Below are 21513 nucleotides of genomic sequence, written 5' to 3'. Positions count from 1 at the left end.
AGAGAGAAAGAGAGAGAGAGAAAAGAGAGAAAGAAAGAGAGAGAGAAGAAAGAAAGAAAGAAAGAAAGAAAAGAAAGAAAAGAAAGAAAAGAAAGAAAAGAAAGAAAAGAAAGAAAAGAAAGAAAAGAAAGAAAAGAAAGAAAAGAAAGAAAAGAAAGAAAAGAAAGAAAAGAAAGAAAAGAAAGAAAAGAAAGAAAAGAAAGAAAAGAAAGAAAAGAAAGAAAAGAAAGAAAAGAAAGAAAGAGAAAGAAAGAGAAAGAAAGAGAAAGAAAGAAAGAAAGAAAGAAAGGAGGAGAAAGGAACACAGGCTGTTTGCCAGGAATCTAGAGCAATCATCTAGTGCAACAGCTGGATTTTGGCATCACCAGTTATGGATCTAATCTGACCATGGATTCACCTAGCAGTGCGTTGTAATGCCACAGATGACCCAGCATCCTGTGCCAGCTGGGTCAGCCCAGGATTTTCCCAGCCCTGGCACATCCAGGCGGTGTGAACACTCAGGAGGTGCACTCTCAGCAGCAGAGGTGCACTGGGAGGGGAAATCTCCAGGGCATTGATCTGATCATGCTTCTGTGACACTAGTTAAACTACAAACTTAGTGGAGATTTCTATAATGAAATATATTCCATATTTCAAAATTTATAAAGATCATTTAGATCAGAGGTGAAGTTCTCCTCAAGAGCACATTATTTCACAAAAATAAACAGCTGAGTACGTGCATAAGTGTCTGAGATAGCTGAAGAATCTTAAAAAACCCAATGTCTCTGCCTATTTTGATTTTTAAAAACATAATTTTTGCTTCTTTTTATATTAATTCTGAGGGAAGGGAACTTTTTTTCCATAACCTGACTCTCGGTCTGTGACTTTTCAATGCATTTTACAGCCACGTGTTTTACCAAACGGCAACAACAAAATTAACTGAGACCTCAGTGTAGACTACATCAGATCCTTGAATTCAGCGTGGCTTGACCTAAAGAAATGTATAAAACACACACTGCAGCTTTCAAGGCACTCTATCTGCCTTCCTCTGTTAGGTTTTTATTTGTGGTCCTGATAGACTTGCTGGCTGTGAGCAGAACCTCTCCTTTTTGTACCAGTGCCCTGTCCCAGGCGTGCCTTGGGGCTGGGGGAAAACTCCGTGTCTGTGACTTATTCCAGCCCAAGGGCTGCTCCTGCTCTTTGCTATTATTAGTAACATGAAATCACTTCATGGCCTGAAGCTTTCGGAGCCACTTCTGTCCCTGTAAAGAGCTGATCAATAATTCACTTTGAGATCTTAAAATGTCACCCTTCCCACTTAAACCCAGCTGTAGGGGCCACAAATTCTTCCAGATGCTGCATGTTTTCTAATGGCCTGAACTACAGAATCCCTCTAGGAAGCCACAAATATTTAAGTAATGGAAAAATCTTCACCTTCTCATCGTGACAGGCCTCTGACTTCTCTCATCTGTGATTTTGCTCACAAGGTTTACTCTTAAATCATTATGTCTGGCAAAATATTAACACTGATATATATGAAAAAAAAAAAAAAAAAGTTTTTGAACTCTCAGGAAATATCTCTTCCTGTCTGCTTTAGTTCAAAAATCCTTTTCTGGAAGCAAGTGAGGCTCTTGTTAGAAACCTGTAAGTATTCTTTGCTGTCCACTACAAAGATTAATGCTTTCCTGAGATGATCAGAATGTGGGGACATCTGAAATCCTGAAACTCCAAAAAAAAATAGGATAGGCACAGCATTCCCTGGAATTTCATATAGAGTGCTAAAGCTGATAAATCTCATGGCTTAAAAAAAATCCCAAAATCTAATTAAAAGTCACCCACTAACTGAAAGAACTATGATTCCATGTAAAGCCCCTGGCCAAATTTCTTGCTTGTAACTGCTCGGCTGAAGAAAATTTCCCACTCTGAGTACTTCATAATAGAATGCCAGCTTCCAATAAAAGGAAAGAAAGCAAATATTCACTATTTTTTTAAAAAAAAAGGAATTGTGAGCATTTAGTTATTGGCCAAAGTTCAAAAAGTGTCCAGTAAAAAAAAAAAAAAAAAAAAAAGAAAAAAAAAAGAGTTGTCCATTACTTGTAAGTATCCACTTAGATTGGTGCTTTAACATAATAGTAACTTGCACGTACAACCAGATATTTTTTACTGTGCAACCTGAATTCAGCAGTGTCATGTAAGGTAAGCACAAGTCATGAAGGCAGCCTCCAGCTGCCCTTGGTGTAGAGTCGTGCTTCCTTAGCACAGAAACAAGATTTGGAGTTTCCTAAGAGACTCCTAAACATATCATTGGGTTCCAGTTTTGAAGATCTGCAGTAGTAGGTGCTGACCTAGGGAAGGCAAATAACTTTTTTATCCATAAACTGGTCAAAATGTTAAATATCTTTATCTATATCTAAATATTACACACACATATATATATTTGACCTCATTGTAGTCCTTTTTAATGGTCCAGGTAAGACACTGTATTGAGCTTGATGTTTCACTTCTGTTTTCCTTCTGACAAAACAGATATGAAAAGAAAGCCCCTATCCCTTTTTTGCTAGACATCTGCCATCTGACCCACACACTGAGAGACTCAGGCTATTATCAGAGCCATGCAAAGCACCTAAAACAAAGAGACAACACACTGCCAGTGAACACTGCCCAGAGCAGAGCTGCTGCTGGACTGCAAACTTTGGGCTGGAAGCAAATCAAAAGTAAGAATTCTCTGACCACCTGAAATAAACCAGGATTAAATTCGGACAAAACTGATTTTTTTTTTTCCCCTGATAAAATAACCCTTGGTGTTTTTCAGTCGTGTGTTCTCTACAGTGGTTCACTGGATGTAAGTACAGGAGCAAAGCACAAATGCTCCTCAGGACATTTCAGCTGCAGTTTGGCAATAATGTGTGCATTCTCAGGAAAGCAAATAATCTCTTACTGCAGTAAGTACAAGGACTGGTGGAATTTCTTTCCTTCAGGGATGCTGAAGGCAAGGGGGAGAAAAGAAGGTTACTTACTGTTCTAGCCAAACTGTGCTCCAAATTGGCAGCGTGGTGCAGGCGGAGCTGAATGCAGGTGCTTGCCTTGCGGAGACTCTCATGGCTTCCCAAAGTACAGCTGCTGCAGTGTGGGGGAAAACCACAAATAAATGGTTATCTCTGCTTGCCACTTCCTTCTTTTATCCTTGCTACCTCTCCTAAAAGCACTAGGAGTTTACATTCTAAGTGCAAAGACTGAATAATACAAACCCAGTTCTTGGGACCTGCTTCTGCGGAATTGATGTTTCTAGTAAAACAAATGCTAATTGCTTAGTTGCATCACTGGCCATTAAGTTCTGAAACAGAACAACAAGGACACAGAGAAAATATCCTTGACTATATCCCAAACCTTGCTATTATTTATGCATATTCTTCAAACCCAAACAGTGCAGTATCCTGGGTATGAGGGCACCACTGCAGAATGACTTGTGGTGTCTGATACCCAACTCAAAAATCAAACATGAGCTGCAGGTCTGAAAACCACATGCATCAAGACAGGTGATCCTTGATCCTCAAAGTAGTTTTCACCCTGTGCAGATCACACAGAGGTAGCAAAAGCAGAGTTCATCTTTTCCTTTCTCAAAGCATGTGCCAGCTCAGACTCACTCAGCTGGCATGGTGCTACAAACTAAGCTGCTGGTCAAATGACCATGACAGGGAAATTCCTTAATCTTATTTGCCTCTTTCCATTTACCACTCTTGGCAACCTTTTCTAAATTAGAACACAGCCTTGGTTTGTCACTCTTAAAATCACTTGGAACAGAAATAATTTCATTTTTTCCCCCCTTCACATCTTGTTTTAAAGAGGTGAAATAATTAAAAAAATCTTTCAGGGTTGAGAAAAACATCTTTTTGCATTTGAAAAAGTCCTTTGTGATTAATGGAAAAGCAACAATGATTTTTACGAAGGTAAATTCTTCACCAAAACAAGTCAGTATGCATCATCAGTTACAATTGTGGTGTGTGTTCAATTAGATTCGGGAGGCTTTATTGAGCCTTCAGCCACAGAAGCACAAAAAAGGATATTCCATATTTATACAGTTTTACAGCATAGTAAGTTGTTTCAGAGCTCCCTGGACCACAAAGATATTTTTTTTTTTTTTTTTTTTTTTTTTTTTTTTTTTTTTTGGCTTGAAAAACTCGGTTCAAATGTAAACCGTATTTCTACCTAAAAGGGCTTTTGATGGAATGTCTGAATAAAAAGGGCTGGATTTAGTTAAAAAAAATAAACAAAGCCAAAATGCTCACCCCTATGAATAAATCATGGAAAATGTGACTTAGATGAGACTCCTTTCTCACATGGCAGCAGAAATCTTCAGCATAAATGAATGGACAAACTTAAATGCCATTTACAGGGAACTTACACATCTCACATTTACAGGGAATTTACACATCTTGTAAATGTTCTGCAATCACACTACGCTGTAGCTAAGTAAAATACAGACTCACCACTGAGGTTAAAAACCTGTAAATGTGTATATATATATATATAGGATTATTTTTTTAAACAAACATGTTAAACATCACAAGGGACAAACTCATTTCCATCTGACAAAAATACCTGAAGCAAGGACCACCTTTGATAGCACCTCCATACAGCTGCAAAATTTCTTGATTTCAAGAGCAGAAAGTACAGATGTAAGAGTGGGAGAAGTGAACACCAACACAGTGAAATACCCATACTGGTGCAAAGCATATCCCTGTTACAGCTAAACCCTTCTCAAATCCCCTTTCAAAGCTCAAGTCCAAGTGGCCAATTCCCAGTTCCTGGCTCTGTACCAAGGCACACATCCTCTTCTGTGCCTCCTCATCTCATCTCTGTTCTGCCTACCCAGAGCTGTCCTGAAAGTTCTGCCTCTCCTCATTTCACCCAATTGTGTTTGCCTCATCACTGAGATGATGAAATCCATGATCTTTATCCCCTCTGGTTGAGGAACACATTTAGAGCAGTGCAAGCTGCAGATTGTGCTCTGGGTGGTGGGAAAGGGCAGCAGTCCACGAACAGGCACAGCCTCTTTTCACCATGAAGGGAGTGTGACTGCCAGAGAGCCCCATAATTGCTCAGACTGGGAAGTTTCCTAAAGGTTTTAGAACTACCCCAACACGTGTTTTTTACTTAATGCCTCACTATTATTCCTGCTCCTTTCATTCTGCCTCGCCTTCAGCCTGTGGACAGGCATAGCAACAAGAATATTACAGAGACATCTGTGAGTCCTGAGTCACCTTTTCCTGATTCCTCCAGGATACAGATTCCTGTTGCAATGCCAGTGACTGGAACTGGCAGAGCTAGACAAATACAGAGGAGCTGTACCCTCCTGGGAAGTAACAATCTTGAACCACTGATATATAAAAACTATCTTTTCCAAGTATAATTTTTCCATGTCACCATGCTTCCAGGCAAAACAAGCTACACCAAGAGAAACTTCATTTGGTTGTTATAACTGGTTTTACGTTAGTGGTTTGTGTCAGTTTCTGCTGTGTCAAGCAGATACTATCCATCAGCAAAGTCTTTATTGGCACAGGGATGATGCCTGAAACACTGCAAGCAGAAGTGGCCGTGCAGTTGACTTAATGAATGGATTTAATTTGCACAAATACAAAGAGAAAAGTTTCGACAGCTATTGTTACACAAGGGACTAGACAAAATGGATTAATGCCTCAACAAAATAATGTGGAAACCTGGTCTAGATGAAAAGAGTGCTACAAGAAATAGAAGTGTAGCTTTGCCACAGATTGACAAAGTACCTTTTAGCTGCACCCCAGGCAGATTTGCTACCATGTGAGTACTACTGAGACAAAAATGATATATCCCCTTTGGAGGATAACATGATTATTAGTAACTGGTTTACAGCACTCTGAGCTCTGTAAAGGAAACAAAAATGAAGTGTTCCAACCTTGTTAACTCAACGTTTTCCCCCTTATTTTTTTGCTGAAATTACATGGAGAACACAGCTCTGATGAGAATGCCATGGAGAGAAAGGCAGTCTTTGTCTTTAGGAGACATGGTAATGACCGGTCCAAGGGACTTGCCTGTGGTCTCACTAAATATCTAAATATAAGAATGGGAAAATCCCCATCATTTGAGACTCCCTCACTGCTTGCTTCCCCACAGCAAGGTTCTCTGATGTGCTATAAGCTCCAAATCTTAATGCACTTCAATCAGACTATTTTTTTTAAGTAACTCAGCTAGTAGCATCTCTGAACAAGAAATTTAATCTACAGAGACAAGAGAAAATTAAGTTTACTTTTCACAAAGAACATGTTCATCCAAAGGTGCTTGCTTCTTATGATTTCAATCTGCATGATTATGTCTATGTTAGTCTATAATTAATAGCTTAAACTTTCACTTTGAGTGAAAACCAATTTTTATTTAGGTTTCAATTCCCAGAGAACAGAATTAGCAAGACAAAAAAAATGTCATCATTAAGGTCACAGGCAAGCATGTTAGAAGAAAAGATAAGCACTTAGATTTTTCAGTTCCATTCCCCTGCTCACTGTGGTGGCTGAACTGCAAAGCAATAAGGTAGCTGTGCAAATTATACCAGGTGAGGGTGTGGATGGAACTTTAAATACTCTGACACCTTAGAATAAAAGGATGTTTAGAAATAAAGCTTATAAGTATTTTTGTACATTCCTTTGGTCATCTACATTACTGCAACCTACTGCTAGTACACACATCAATAAAATAATAAAGATTTTTTTTTTAAACATCCACATTTTTATATATGTTTTGTTTTATTAGGCATTTCAGGATGACCTGAGATTGTGGCCTGTTTTTTTTTTTTTTTTTTTTTTAAACAGAGGATTTATTCATTGCTGACAGATGAGAAGGGTTGGTTTTGGCTAGCTGTTGGCAATAAGAGCCAGGAGTTCACACAAGGTGTTTAAGCACAATTTAATTTACTTTTATATAATATTTTTCTTTAAAGGAATCATAAAATCATATTATGGGCCATCCATTTTGCATCTAAGGAAAGATAGAAAGGTGTGAGAGCAAGATTTAAAGGTGGATCTAGGTTTGTTTGATGGGATAAAAAAGAAAACCTGCAGGTTGCAGCAAGGTCAGGTTTCCTATGGCAAAAAGATCAGAAAACAGAAGAGATTCTAAATCAGAATGCTACAGATGGCTCTGTTAATTACAGACTGGCCTGCAGTCTATATGCTACCTTTTGATGCCTTTAAAATTTGGGTATTTGAAATCTGATGTTCTGCTCATGAGTCAGACAGGATGTGAGCCCAGGGATCTCTGCGTAGGAAGGGAGAGGTGGACGGTGAAATCTGCTGGTGCTGAGTGTAATGGTCATTAGCACTGAGGTGGTTTTTTTCTTCCCCCTCTCAGTCAGAGCTAAATGGATTCTAAAAATCATCAAGTCTTTCAGGTGCTTCTGCAGGAGGTGGGGTGAAGTGCTCATTAATACAATCCAATAAAACAGTAAATGAAAGCTTTTGACAAAGCTGTCTGCTTCACTAAAGCACTCTGCTCGGAGAACAAGTCATCAAATCACCTTTCTGCCTTCACTTTAGCTGTTTTTTTTCTGGATTACAGTACAGCAGGAGCAGCAGAGTATTTATTCCCTTTGCTGTCTTCGAACTTGGGGAACTTCTGCTGGAATTCATCCGTGAACTGACTCCAAATACTTTTCTGGGGAAGAACTGTGCACAAGTGCATCAAATCACTCTGTTAGCAACATTGGGAGGAAACCAATTTGCACTTGAAGATAGCCCACACACAGGAAAAAATTCACCCTGAGGCAGCTCCTCAGGCCCTGCTAAACTACCAAGGGATCCTTAGGGTCTGGGGTTTCACATTTCAGACCCCGGGCTCTGTTGAAGAGGCAGAAGAAAGGGAGCTGAATTTAACAGCACAAGACAGAATTACAAGCTGCCCAAGTTTTGGTGCAGCTCAGAACTTCCTGAATGACAGTGGAGGAGCAAAGTAAGAAAGCTGAGAACATTACTGACGTGGTTTCACTGCTAATGAGATGTGCAGAGATTCTACAAGTGCAGGAATTTAAAGAGTCTGCTGTTGATGCATTCTCCCCAGCAATGAAAACAAAATTCTTCAGCTCATAACTGCACTGAGCTCACCCTCAATACAATGGTTCATTATTTCCATTTTTTAGCGATTTCTTTGAAATTAGAAGAGCATCTTGGGGGAAAAAAAAAACCAAAAGACCCTGGTCTTCTTCTGTAACTGACAGATCTATGTATGACCTGGTGCTCTGCTTGGTACTTCTGGTGTTCTAATGATTTACACAGCACTTTGCTGTTCCAGCTCCTGCTTTACCAAGATTGGAAGAGTGGGCTTAGAAATGTTGAAGAGGCAGCCTTGGCATCTTTAGTTGCCAGATGTAATTCACTATGAACATTTGGCCTGTGTGCCTGTGTAAGGGTAGAAGTGCTCCAGATGGATACAGGGCAAGGCTAACTTCCACAGTGTGACACTTGCTCTCACAACTGCACTGCTTTCATTAATCAAACTGGCTTGCTCTAGGCTACTTCAGGTAATTTTGACACTCTACTGTGAATATGACTGCTTCTAGAATCTTCCCTTTCAATTAATCATAGGTGTATACTATTTGATCTAACACTTTTTACGCCTCTAACAGACGAGCTGTGATTCCTGCAGTGCCTGTACCACAGAACACTGCCAACCCCTCTGCTGAGAGCCAGTGTCCACAAAGCCCAGCTGACAAGTGCCTGCACTCCAGCTGCTTCAACACACAACCTGCTCGCTTTGCCTGACACCTGAATTTAGGCTGCCACAGGGCCAAGAGCAACTAGCTGAGTCCAGTAGTGCTTTCAACCACCACAAGAGCTGACCTGAATCAGAGCATTTATTTCCCTGCTTGTAAACCATTTGCATTCAGAAAGACCTGCTTGTACATTTAACTTGTTTATAACTTGCATTCAGCACCACAGTGCTGACTTCATTTGCTTTGCTGCTGCTGCAACTGGAGATGAAGAAAAATCACCTGCTCTGCAGCTGCATGATATTGCATGAATAAGTAATACAAAATACCACTCTTGGGTGATATCCCCCTTTGAGGACTTGTTTATAACACCCCTATGAGATAGTGGAGGTAGCAGCATCCTTGTATCACAGATGGGAAAGACCAGAAGTCAGTAAAAGCTGCACAAAGCTTCCATGAAAGAGGATTTGAATCCTTGCACTGGAGCACACCATCCTCTCTGCAGAACACAAGCACCACGCCTTTCAGGAGTTTCAGAAACTACACATGCATCATTGTTGACACCAGAAATGAAGGGATGGGTTTATTTTCAGGCTAAGAAGGATTCACTGCTCAGGTAAACATCACTCTCAGAGCCTGTGAGATTTTAGAGGAGCAAGCAGTCGGCCATAGCTTAAAGTAGTCACAAGTTTCTTCATTATAAGGCAACATGGAACTTTCTGAAGCAATAGACAGCTGCCACAGAATTTATTTTGCTTTTCTAACCTACCACCTTTACCTCTGCTGCACTGTGGATACTTTTGTCCTATGGCTTCTGTCTCACATGCACACATATGCCTCTGTTAGAACTTCTATACAACCACTCCCCTACATTATAAACCCTTCACCATCTGACCAATGCATTTTCTCACTTACTTAGGGCATGTTCTCACTTACAACTGTAGAAATATAAGTTTATGATTTTTCTGCTTAACACCTGTATATTGTATTTTCACACCAATCTAAGCTTCTTCCAAGGCTGCAGATCAAACCCTTCAGTGTCCGTGGAAGTTTCTGTTTTCCTGATTCCTCCACACGTGGAGTGTTTGGGACCTGACACCCCACCTCTCCCCGTGGCTCTGTTTACATGGCTCTTACATGGCTCGTGGCTTAATGAGCTACTTACTTTTGTAAGAATTCATCAGACCCAGAAACACTCAGAAGGCATTCCTCCCGGGCTGGGTATTGATTTGTGCAACGGAGGATCTCCACAATTAAGTCGTGAGTGATACAGGCAGCTGTAAATAAAGATAGCAAGGAAAATTAATACTAGCTTGCTGGAGAATTGCAGGCTACAAACTTGAGCAGAGAAAATAAGGGTTTTTTTTCTGTAATTCCTAACAACTGCTGCAGACTAGCTCCATCAAGAGGAATTAGATCAAGACACACTTGATTTTATTATCTTTTTTTTAAAATTTTGCTTCAAATGTTCTACCTGACATGGGATCTATGTCCATTTAGAGGAAATGAGCAATTTTTTGGGCAGCTGGAAAGAAGAAGAGATGAGCAATATTCCCAGGAGGAAAGGAAGAGATGAATGGCATTCTTTTTTCTTTTTCATTTTCCTGATGAACATTTTGGTACATTTCCAATGATGCAAAAGTTGGCTCTGTAGCCACTTATGACACAAAAGGGCTCCAGGATGTTACTCGGTATTGTTTCTGCTATGCACGCCCTTTTAGCCAAAACAAAGAAGTAAATTAATATTCTAATGTATCTTATATCTGCAAAATATATTATTTAATACATGTGCAGCCACATCATAGTATAAAAATTTACATAATCCCTATAAATTAAGAAGTGCTATGTCAGTTTGTACAATCTGCTGTTCAGAAACACTTGAGAATTTTGAGAATTTTCTCCAGTTTCACTCCAGTTTTTTAAGCCATTTTCCAACACCTGCCAATACGCTTCCTCTCTGTCCATTTTAGAAGAATTGATCACAAATGGAAAAGAATAGTTGCCTAATCTAGAAACAGGTCTGATAATTTGGTCTTCCATTGGAGGGGATGGGAAAACTTCAGAGAACAGGTGGCATTTCCAGGGGAGGGGGTTATGACATAAACAAAGCTGAAATAAAACAGAGTCCGTTACCATAGGCTTGCTTTTTGCTTTGGTTTGGCTTTCTCCAGGGAAAAACAAATGTATGAATGGATTCAAAAGCTCCTTCTGAAAATGTTAATTTTGTTTGCAAAATGTTTTGGGAGTTTTGTTTTTTTTTTTTTTTTCCCTCAAAAAGACATTTCAATTACACATTTTTCTTCTGGTTTTACCAGTTTAAATCATTTAGCCTTCTGAGAACTTGCCATTGTAAGCAACTCAGCTGGTTTGATGTTTAAACTGCAGTGCTTGTTGGCTGAATTTACACAGTTCAGAAAATGAAGAGCAGCACAGAAATCTTGAATTAAAATTGTAACATGCACTTTTTTCAGGTCACTCATTGGGGAAAAAAAAATCCAAAACTTGCTACTATCACTCATTTCCCCTCTGTAGATTCGTCTTCCTTTCCTTACTCTGCCAAAAGTTCTTGCCTAACTGAATAATTCTTTACATTAGATAGGGCAAAAAAGATTACTACTTCTCCTACTTCAACCTTTCTGCTTGCCTAGTCTAAACTAGTTCAGGATTATTAATACTCAGCCTGTTACAGTCAACTAATTCCTTGAAAACTAAAGAAATTATTAATTAAAAAAAAAAGACAAAAAAAAGAAAAAGACTATGACTTAAGCAAGACAGAAAAAGTGGGGGGAAAATAATTTATTTCATTTTTGTGTATGTTGCAGAAATAAAAATTACTAGAGCTGGAATTAAAGCTTCTCCCATTAATCACAGATACAGGATGCACAGGAGCAGTGGCAGCTTCTCATAGTCATTAATGACAGAATCATTTAGGCTGGGAAGAACCTCTTCCCTGAAAAGCTGGGTTAGCACTGAATTCAGACCACCTTATCTGGGGTTTTGTCTTGTAAAACCTTAAACATCTCCAAGCCTGGAGACTCCACAAACTTCATGGGCAAACTCTGCCAATCCTTAATTATTCTCCTTGATTCTTCCCACCTAGATGGAATTTCTCCTTTCATTTGATGCCTGATGTACTTCTCCTGTAAAAAACTTCGACCACTTACCGTGTTGTGTAAGAAGTAGAGGATGTGGTGAAAAATCTGTCCAAATGCTGATTCTGAATTTTGTTCCACCCAGGATATGCTCTGGGAACCTTGTTGTGATACTCCAGATTTTCCCAGTATTTGTCTTCAAATCAAAAGCAGGATAGGCATTTCTGATTCTGGAAAAAAACACGTGAAGAAACTATGTCTGAAGAGGTGTTTTTTTGGCCTCTTCTAAGAGCAAAACAAAAAATTCTACAGTACACATATGGTGACACATAGAAAGCTGTTAGACATAAAATTCTGTGGAGTAGCAACACAAACTCTGTTTTCATGCATTAGTGAGATAACTACATATCAGCACACATAACTACATCTGTTATTTCAGGGAAACCAGCAGCAAAATCTTCATCAAGTTGGCAGAACCACTGCAGAGCTTGACCTCAGTGAAACCAAGAGGAGTTTGAACAGAGACTTCAGTGCACACTGAGCTCAGTAGAAATGATAGTGCTCAAATAAGTATTTAAATAACAGAGCTTTAACACAGAGCTAGCCAAGAGCACATGCACAGACAGCTGCAACTAGGACATCTGCTCTAAAATGAATACAGAACATGCTTCCTGTGCAAAATCTTAAGGAGTGTCTATTTCCACAACTCTCTCAAATCCAATCTGAAATCCTCATTACTAAAACCCCGGGTATTTATGTAAAAGTCTGTAGAGTGCAGTAACAGTTGCAGTCATTGAGTCCCTCTGATACACCATTAACTAGAAAATATATTGCCCCTTGTCCTTCCAATTACCATAGACTTGCAAACACTAATTCCTCCTGAGGTGCCATTTCCTAATGAGTGCTGGTCACAGGTATTATGTCTATCATCTGGGTTTAAACTTGCTTTTTAAGCAAGTGCACTGTGCAGCTGCAGGTAAGGGCACACGCTGTACCAGCTGAAGCTTCACATTTCACTAATTGGCCTGAATATTTAGCAGCTAAACCTAAACATCCTGCATGCTCTTCTGTTTGCTGGTTCATTTTGTGGCTTCTGAGTTGGGAGTGCTTTGTAATGTCCCTGGTATGTGTATTTTGGACCCCAGCTCTCCCTCACAAATGTCTCCATTGCTGTGTTACCTCCTGCCCCTTTTAAGTCTCTTAAAAAACCGTGTGAACTACTCTTTGTGCCCTGCATTTCTACAGCATGAGAAGGAAAAAATTAAAAAAAAAAAAAAAAGGGAGAAAAAGAGGTGGAAAAAAAAAAAAAAAGAGGGCAAAAAGTGTGGGGAGGGAGGGAAACAAGCAAGAAGGGGAAAGCAAGAAGGGGAAAAGGAAAAAAGGGAAAAAGGGAAAATAGAAAGGAAAAAAAGAAGGAAAAAAAGGGGGGAAAGGACAAAAAAGGAAAAAAAGAAAGTAAAAAAAAGGAAAAAATAAAAGGCTAGGCTTCCAAAATTAATAACCCAGCAAAGCAGCTCATTTCTTATCATGAAAAGCCAGGGGGCTTGATGCTTCAGTGGGGTGGGAGGAAACGAGGCTTGACAAGAGAACCTCCAGTACAAGGTAGATTTATACTCATGGTTAGAAGCCATTGCACTACGGAGGCTGTTTGGGTGACCTGTGTAGTTGTGTCAGCCTGTTTCCTTTGTGCACAAGGTACAGCTTTCCCCCTGTAACGTGTTTCTGCAAGAAAGCTAAGGACTGAATAAAACTGGAAACTTCACCAGCCTTTATCCAGCCTCAAATGACCAGGCTATGTACACATACAGGGCAGGAATTACCTCCTCCACTTACTGGCAGTCATTCCAGAGCTAAGCAAACCTCATCTCCTTCCCTACCCACACACTGCTAATATTTGAGCAAAATGTGAGGTCACAAATTTGCTTTTCAGATTTGCTTTTCATTCAGTTTCCAAGAGTGTTGCTCATTTATGGCCATCTACTATCCTCACGTGATTAAAGGGCTTCTGGCCTGAGCAGGTGGGCAAAACACTGCAAAACTTTGAAAGTTTGGGTCTTCCAAAGCAGAACTGAAGTGTTATTACAAACATTACACAAATAAAATCTTGTGCTACTTGCTTCCTGTGCTGCAACAACTCAGCGTGTGCAGAAAGTACTGACATTTATAGGGATTTGCTATTTCACAGCATTCCATAATATGATGTGTTTCCCTGCAGTGCAAAGCTCATCCTTGAAGACATTGAGTGGTGGAGGAACTCTGCATTTTTGCAGCACTGAATCCTCAGACTTGGCACCTTCTGGTCTGAAACTGCCTTTAGGATGTGCTCTGAAGCCACCCAGGGATGAGTGCCCACTACAGCTCTGCTCACAGCCCTGGAAGTCACCTGAGAAAGGGCTTTTGAAGAGTGACTTACAGTCCTGTACAACCAAATGCTTCAATCCCAGACTGCTACCCGTGCAAGTATCACCCAGAGAAAAGCACAGTGGGTTTCTAGCTGAGCTGCAAGCTGGAGCTGCAAGAATGCATGACAGAGTCTGCATTGTGCATCCTGCCTCTGCCAGCAGCTGAGATTCACTGGGCACTGGGAGGATGCTCATTTGGCAAGACTGAATACGTAAGTGATTGGAAAATTTATTATATTTTTCTGTCTTTTGGTTGTAGTGACATTTTGTCCTTAAAACGTTTCTCTACTTATTTAACGGAAGAAAAACAAAAGCTGTTCTTATTTTCTTTTTAAGAGTACACACAAAACAAACTCCTGCAAAACAAGAATCACTTAGTCGTATTTATCTTTTTAGCCCGGTAAATAAACTCATCTACTGAAAAATCAATATAAAGCTTTTCCTATAATTAGAATGTTTAGACATTAAAAAAAAAAAATCTGAATAGCTGGGAGGAAAACAGCCATGGGGAATGTGCCTTCATGCATCTCATGGTAGAACTGGGTTGGGGTTCAGGCTGATGAACTGTGGAAAAGGAAACTGAGACATTGAAGCTGACCAAGCCATTTGAATATATAATATACTCTTAATTTCAGTGCAACATCAAACTGGGCTTTTTGGTTGGGTTGGGTTTTTTTTGGTTTTTTTTTTTTTTTTTTTTTTTTTTTTTTCTTTTAAGAGAAGCAGCCTTGGCTGACCTTGAATAAAATCAATTCATTAAAGTCTAATAACAAAATCAGGATGCCATTTTCCAACTGCTTTCCGGGGGGGGAGTAATGCATGCATTTGTGCTAACAACTTGACACTGATCAGTGAATATCTACAAAAGAAAAATCAATCTGCACAGATGGTCTAAATATTTGTAAATTTTTGTGTGCTTGGATTTCAAGACAATTCATTTTTCTGCAGAAGATTAAAAAAGTAAAAAATGCTCTACGCCATTAAGTCAGGCTATTAAGTGTAATGGTAAAATATAATTAAAGTAGGTTTTGTCACTTGCTAAGTCTCACTTTTCATCATGACAGTATGCAGCAATTCTGTTCTCCAGCTCTTATTTTCCTGCTCAGAGTTGCACAGGCACTAATATTGTCCAAGACAACGACAGAAAAAGGATGTTTCACACACTATAAGCCACCAACAGTGAAGAGTTCAATGTACTTATCACCAAAAAAGCAGACAGTTAGAAGATTAAATATTTTTTGAATTAATGTTCCTTTGCGGTTTTTAATATTTAAACCAAAATTAGAAGTGTTTCCTTATCCAAGTAGATACTGGAATTGCAGCATTGTTCAGGACTGCAGGGTGTGGTTGGCTGACCTTAGGTGGATGCCAGGTGAAAAGATGGGAAAAAAACCCCACTGGGTCAAGATAAGATAAAGGCAGTTTCACAAAAGAAAAGGACACACATATAATTAAGGGAAGACAAAATATCCTCAGCTTCCAATCAGCAGGCAATTTCCAGCCTCTTTTCAGGAAGAAGGGCTTCAGACAAATGCCATAATAATGAACACTGCTCAGCAGAAGCCAAGACACTGGTGTACTCTCCACACCCCAGCCTGGGTGGGGATAATTCCCTCCCTCCCAGTCAGCCCCACAACACAGGGATAACCCATCCCATTAATGCAAGGAAGTGAAATGTGATAGTTGGCTGAAAAAGGCCTTTCCATTACTTACTTCTCCACTGCATTGCAGAAACCAACTGTGTTTTCATTGCTTCCTTGATCTGCTTCAATCAGCTGGATAGACCAACCTGCAGCCTAAAAACACCATCAAGAGTCCAGAAGAAACAGAGCTGAGTTATTTGGATCTGAGAAGCAGAAAGACCATAAGGCTAATCTTGAATTTCGTTCCATGAGAGCCTATCACCCCTCCCCTGACTTGATGGAGTTCCAAATAAACACAAATGATCCCATTCTGACTGCACTCTAAATGCTTTCAGAAGTCACAAAGCATCAGCTGCCCTGGGTAACAACTGTTTCCCCCCCCTCCAATAAAGAACATGAGGAATTTCAGACCAAGCTTTCAGGATTCACCTGGTATCAAGGCACAGGTAACTCCAAATGCAGATATTTAGTTTACAAAAGGGTGAAGCACAAACTGAAACTTGTGCTTCAGTGTGTTTTAATCCTTATTTCCTCTCTTTCTGCCCTGGCAGGAAGCTCAGCAGCCCCTCAAACTCCATAAACCTGTCAGGTAAATCCCTAAGACAGATAAGAGGGAACCAGTGGACTCTACTGAACATGAAAAAATCCCCACATACTTTCTGTGAACTTGGAGGGCAGAGGTCTGAGCCACTGCTTTGGGTCAAGCATCCCTTTGTCTGTTTGCCTGAAGTACTCCTCAGCCAGAATATCATCTCCAGGAAAGAATTTAAGGCTATTGCATCTGCAAGCCCTTTCTGCTCTTGTAGGTAGAGACATTACAAGGATTAACTGTATAAGAGCTTTTAAACCCCTTCAGAAAGAGAAGGGGAAACAGAGACTAAAGGCTTATTTTATAATTTGAATAATAATTTATATAAAAGTGTGGAAATTCATTAAAAATAACTAATAAACAAAACATAGGATTCTTTTTGGCTGGACAAGAAAGTGCAATATGCATTAAAAGATGCAGAGTGGGAAATTTTAGTTACAGTTTAAAAGATGGGATGATTATAAAAGATGGGAAATCTGCTGGGAGCTGGTTGGTGGGGAAATCACAACAGCAGAACTGAAAGCCTGAAAGTCAGAAACTTTATGAGGATACAGTGAGACCCAAAACTGATGGTATGTAGTATTTTTATTACCCACAATACCACACAAAGCATTAGGAGAGTGCACATGAAATTTAAAGATACTAAGGAGGAATCCTCAATAGAGGGGAATATTGAAATTGTCTGGTAGGAAAAAAAACAATGGATAATCCTGAGGGTGTAAATAGAGTAAAATTAAACTCAGCAATCTAAATTAGTAGTCCATCATTCCCTGGTTCTAAGAACTGCTGGGAAAGGTCCTTCAAAATCCAGTGAACCTAGAACACCTGCACTGGTTCATTGTTTCCATTTTGGTTAGGCACCTACTTTTCAATTCACCTCATGAGACAGTAATAAGAACTTCTGGAGGACGTTCACTATTTAGAAATTATGAGTGATTTGGTAACAGTGACAGCCGCCCAAAATTACCCATTCATTAAAAAAACCCACAAAAAATAACAAAGGCTCCATTTTCTCCTGCAGCTCTGTCCTTGCAGAGCAGGTAGAGTGCCCTGGAAAAAGTACATGGAAAAGGAGAAATAGCCACTGAGTGAAAAGCTAAGAAAATTAGCCCACAGGTAAGAAAAGGTGAGGCTGGCACACGACATTAAATGGGACTGAAGGTATTAAAACTGCAAACTGAGGAAGGGCAAGCAGAGAGGAACTGAGCAAGAAGAGGGACAAGAGCTGGAATGCATGGTTTGCCACAAGGACATGGGTAGGAATCCTCAAATCCCAGTGGCTTGAAGAAGAGTATGATTAAAGGATGGGAAAGGGAAGCCTGACAGCCCAAAGCTGCAATGTGGATCCTCCCCTGCAGGACACAGGAGTGGCACAGGAACCCTCTGCTTTTTTGCACCTTTGCTGGCAGCATCTCTGAGCGATTCCTAATGGCAAACAAGAATCCTGTGAGGCAGCAATAGTCTGCACATCTGCAAAATACCATTGCTAAGTCACTCAAAGGCATTCTGGTGGCAGAGGTATATAAAGGACATAAATAGCTCCAGGGATGAGAGATTTAGTTTGGTCATGTCTTCTTTTCACATGTCCAGAAACTTCACTTTCTTCTTCTTCTTGCATATAAAGGTAAAATGTTAATTACATTATTGCACATTATTTTTCAACATATTTTATTTTTGAGTCTCCATGCACTGCAAATATGTTAAAGAGAGCAGTGAATGAGATGGAACTCCATATCAGGAGAAGTAATGACAACAGGGATGAAGCAACTGAATGCATCCCTTGATGACTGGAATTTTTTTTCATCCATAGACTTCTCACATTATGCTACTAAGTCACCTAAACCATCCTTCCAAATATGAACAATAATAGCGTATTTCTCATTTCTGGAGCACCTGAAACAAAATCTTGATGTTTGGTCTGCTGATGGACTTGGGTGAAGGCGTGAGTCTTGTTAGTTACTCTGAAAACATTAGAATCTAAAATTAGATCCTAAATATCATAGACAGAGTGGCTAAGTATATTAGACACCTTTTAGGTTTTATTTCAGTTTTCCTTCTAATATGGAAAAAATAACATCTCCTTTCACCGTGATGTTATGAAGATAATTTCCTTTATTATTTTTGAACATCTGACCTGTAATGAGAAGGCCAGAAAAAATTAATGTTTCCTTTATTACATTGGACACATTTTGATTGGCACACATTAAATAAAGCCCAGGGCCATACAGCTGCATCCAAGAGCTACGGATCAGAATACCAGAATGATTTCAGCAGTGTGAATATTTCACCTTGCCCACCTATGACCCATCTCAATTCTAATCTCTGTGTCTCAACATCCTTTGTATTTCACTCTGAAGTCTTGGTTCTCCCCTCCTACTACTTGGATGCATTGTTTACTTGTTCTGGCCCTCACAAATCCAACCTGTTCTCATTCTTTTGCTGTGGTGTTCCACTTTTCCAACCCTTCTGATTGTCTTACTCAGCATCAGGTCTATAGCCTGCAGCACTTGTCTTTTCCAAAACTCCCAGCCCAGCAGCAGTAACTGCTTTACAGGCTTTCTTTGCTCCTCCCTCTCTCTAAGAGTTCCTTTCACTCTTATTTTCTCTTATCATCTCAAGGTTCAGCTGCCAGCCCCTTGCCTTGGCTCTCTTTCTATCCTGACATGGCTTTTTCTCCCCGAAGGAATTCCTGTGACCACAGTGAATTTTATGCTACAAATCAATTCCCTACTCTCTCCCATTTCTTCCTCTTCGAGCTAAACAGCTCAAATACTTCCCTGACTTAATCAAATCCTCCCACACATTCGATTGTAGTTGCCCTTGACTAGCTCAGCTCTTCCCTCCCCTATAATTCTCTCCTCCTCCATCACAGAAGCGTTTGTGCCTGTTCTTAAATGTGTGCTTCCTCTAGCACCGCTTCTTCCCATCCCATGATTTAATCTCCTCCTGCTCATTTGTATCCCACTATTTTCTGCTTTTCTCCTGAGAAGGCTTGTTCTTTTCATCACCACATCAGCATGCTTCAGTTTTCCTATCATGAGTAAAAAGCAACAACAGCCTTTTGTCTCTCCACCTATTCTTCCCCTCCTCTTTTGTATTCATCATGGAAATTCTAAAATGCAGTGCACAGGATTAGTCTTAAGAGTTCTTGTCCTCAGATATATTTCCCCCTGCTGCCTACCCATCTGTCTGGGCCTGCATATGTTTACTTTTATAGTTCTCCTTATTCAGAGACACAGAAACAAGTCAATCAAGTGCCTCTTCCCCTCTGCTGTGTGATACTGTGATCACTGGGACTTAAAGGCAGAACGTGAACCTAAACTGTCTTCTAATATTCATGGTGCAGAGGTATCCTGTAGGCTGTTTCAGGATCCCTATGATGATTCAGAATGCTAACAAGCACTGGAGGAAAGAAAAGGTTTTTCATTTTCTTTTCCCTTCTCCATATCAGGATTTTGAAAGAAAGAAAATGAGGACAGATATAACATCACAGAGAGTCATGGGAGTCCCATAAGACACAGTCATTAAAAATGGCAAAATCACAAATAGAGTATGAACACCTGACGAAGGAGGAAAGAAGATAAAGGGTTTGCTTCAGACAGACAGCTAAAAGAGAGTGTGTGTCACAGGATCCAGCTTCCACAGTTAGAGGAGAGGTGTCTGCTTTTAGAAAATCATTACATATGCACACAGAACTGCACGCAGGACACGGTGAAGGTAGGATGGGCTATATGTCTCGTCTCTCAGGATCAGGATATGTCAGCCAGACTAAACACAGAGGCAGTAATCTGTCTCAACAACAACAAAACCCCAAAAAACAAGCAAACCAGATTCAACATTATGTATTGTTATTTTGAATCTCAGGTTTCATATCAGACCATAAAGATTTGTCATGTTATCTTTCAAACACAACTTACTCTACATTTCTGTACTTATCCTTCTCTGGTAGTTTTATGGTTCAGTGAGCCATAAAATGAGCCTACGGGAGCATTCTAGACCATAATCTAGATTCTCTTCTGGTATAACATTCTTTTGCTTCCCCTGAGGCATAAATGTTTTATTTTTCTTAAGGTCTTTCAATTAAGTGCTTCTAATCCATGTTGCAACAGTGTGAGTGAATACACAAAGCACAAGGACACAAACAAGAACAAAAAACCTTAAGCACTGTCAATATAAGAACATTTAAATACCTCTCTGTTACATCCAGAGCCCTGGGGGTGGGTAGGTCCTGGGCTGCATCTTCTGGAAGTGTTGGTTACAGAAGCTTCCCCATTTCCACTTTCTTCTCTCACTTTTTGTCCAAGTGGATAACTGTCTAAGAAAACAGGACCTGCAGCATCCAGATTGTCAAAGCCTATTGGAGACTCCAGATTTGTGTTGCCCCTTTCCACCTTAGAAACTGAATTTACACTCTTCCTCCCATGGAATTCTCTCTCGCGACTGTAGGGGTGGGAATCCACCACGGAGAAGTTTCTGCAGTCAGGTACTAAGGAAGGTCTGAAGCCAACCATTGGTGCCACTGTGCCCTGCTGCCAGTGAGGGATTGGACCCCCAGGGTAAAGCTCTGCATGGGCAACCAGAGGATGACTGTAAAGATGCTGCTCAGGCACATTTTGACTGAAGAGGTCTGCTGGGAAAAACATTTCTTCGTGATGATGTGGATGGGATGAACCATAAAAAAAAAATTCGTTGCTGACCTCATCAACTATTCGATCAAATCCTAGAGGGATCTCTCCACCAGAGCCAGAATGGCACGCTGGGTAAGATGCTTGGTCCCCAGGCTGTCCTGCACAGAACCCACTGGGTGAGAAGGGCACCCTCCCAAAGTGTGCCATGGCTCCTCAGGAAAGTCTCAGTGGAGTTCCAAGGGCCAGAGAGCAATGATCACAACTGGAGATGCACACCACTGAAATGAAGCACAGAATGGAAGTTAAACCCTGAAATATCTAATGGAATGAAAGCACTGCACTGCCTTGGTTTTTTATTTGGTTTTTTTTTGTTTGTTTGTGTTTTTTTTGTTTTGGTTTTTTTTTTTTTTTGGTTTTTTTTTTTTTTGTTTTTGTTTTTGTTTTTTTGT

The 21513-nt window shown here is 40.1% G+C and overlaps 1 protein-coding gene across 1 annotated transcript in view; it reads right to left on the bottom strand.

Moving 5' to 3' along the window:
- Positions 1-21271, bottom strand: part of PIK3C2G (phosphatidylinositol-4-phosphate 3-kinase catalytic subunit type 2 gamma) — a 185929-nt gene extending 164658 nt beyond the window's left edge. The window contains exons 1-5 of the mRNA XM_053943203.1: positions 20627-21271; positions 15918-16000; positions 11875-12032; positions 9876-9987; positions 2997-3099 (exon numbers count right to left, since the gene is read on the bottom strand). Of these exons, the coding sequence (XP_053799178.1) occupies positions 2997-3099; positions 9876-9987; positions 11875-12032; positions 15918-16000; positions 20627-21271 (1101 nt within the window). The remainder of the gene's footprint in view (positions 1-2996; positions 3100-9875; positions 9988-11874; positions 12033-15917; positions 16001-20626) is intronic.
- Between the last annotated feature and the right edge of the window lie 242 nt (positions 21272-21513).

The sequence above is a fragment of the Vidua chalybeata genome, chromosome 5, assembly GCF_026979565.1.
Source record: "Vidua chalybeata isolate OUT-0048 chromosome 5, bVidCha1 merged haplotype, whole genome shotgun sequence".
Lineage (NCBI taxonomy): Eukaryota > Metazoa > Chordata > Aves > Passeriformes > Viduidae > Vidua > Vidua chalybeata.
Note: the sequence above shows the minus strand (reverse complement) of the source record. Positions and strands in the feature narration are given on the sequence as shown.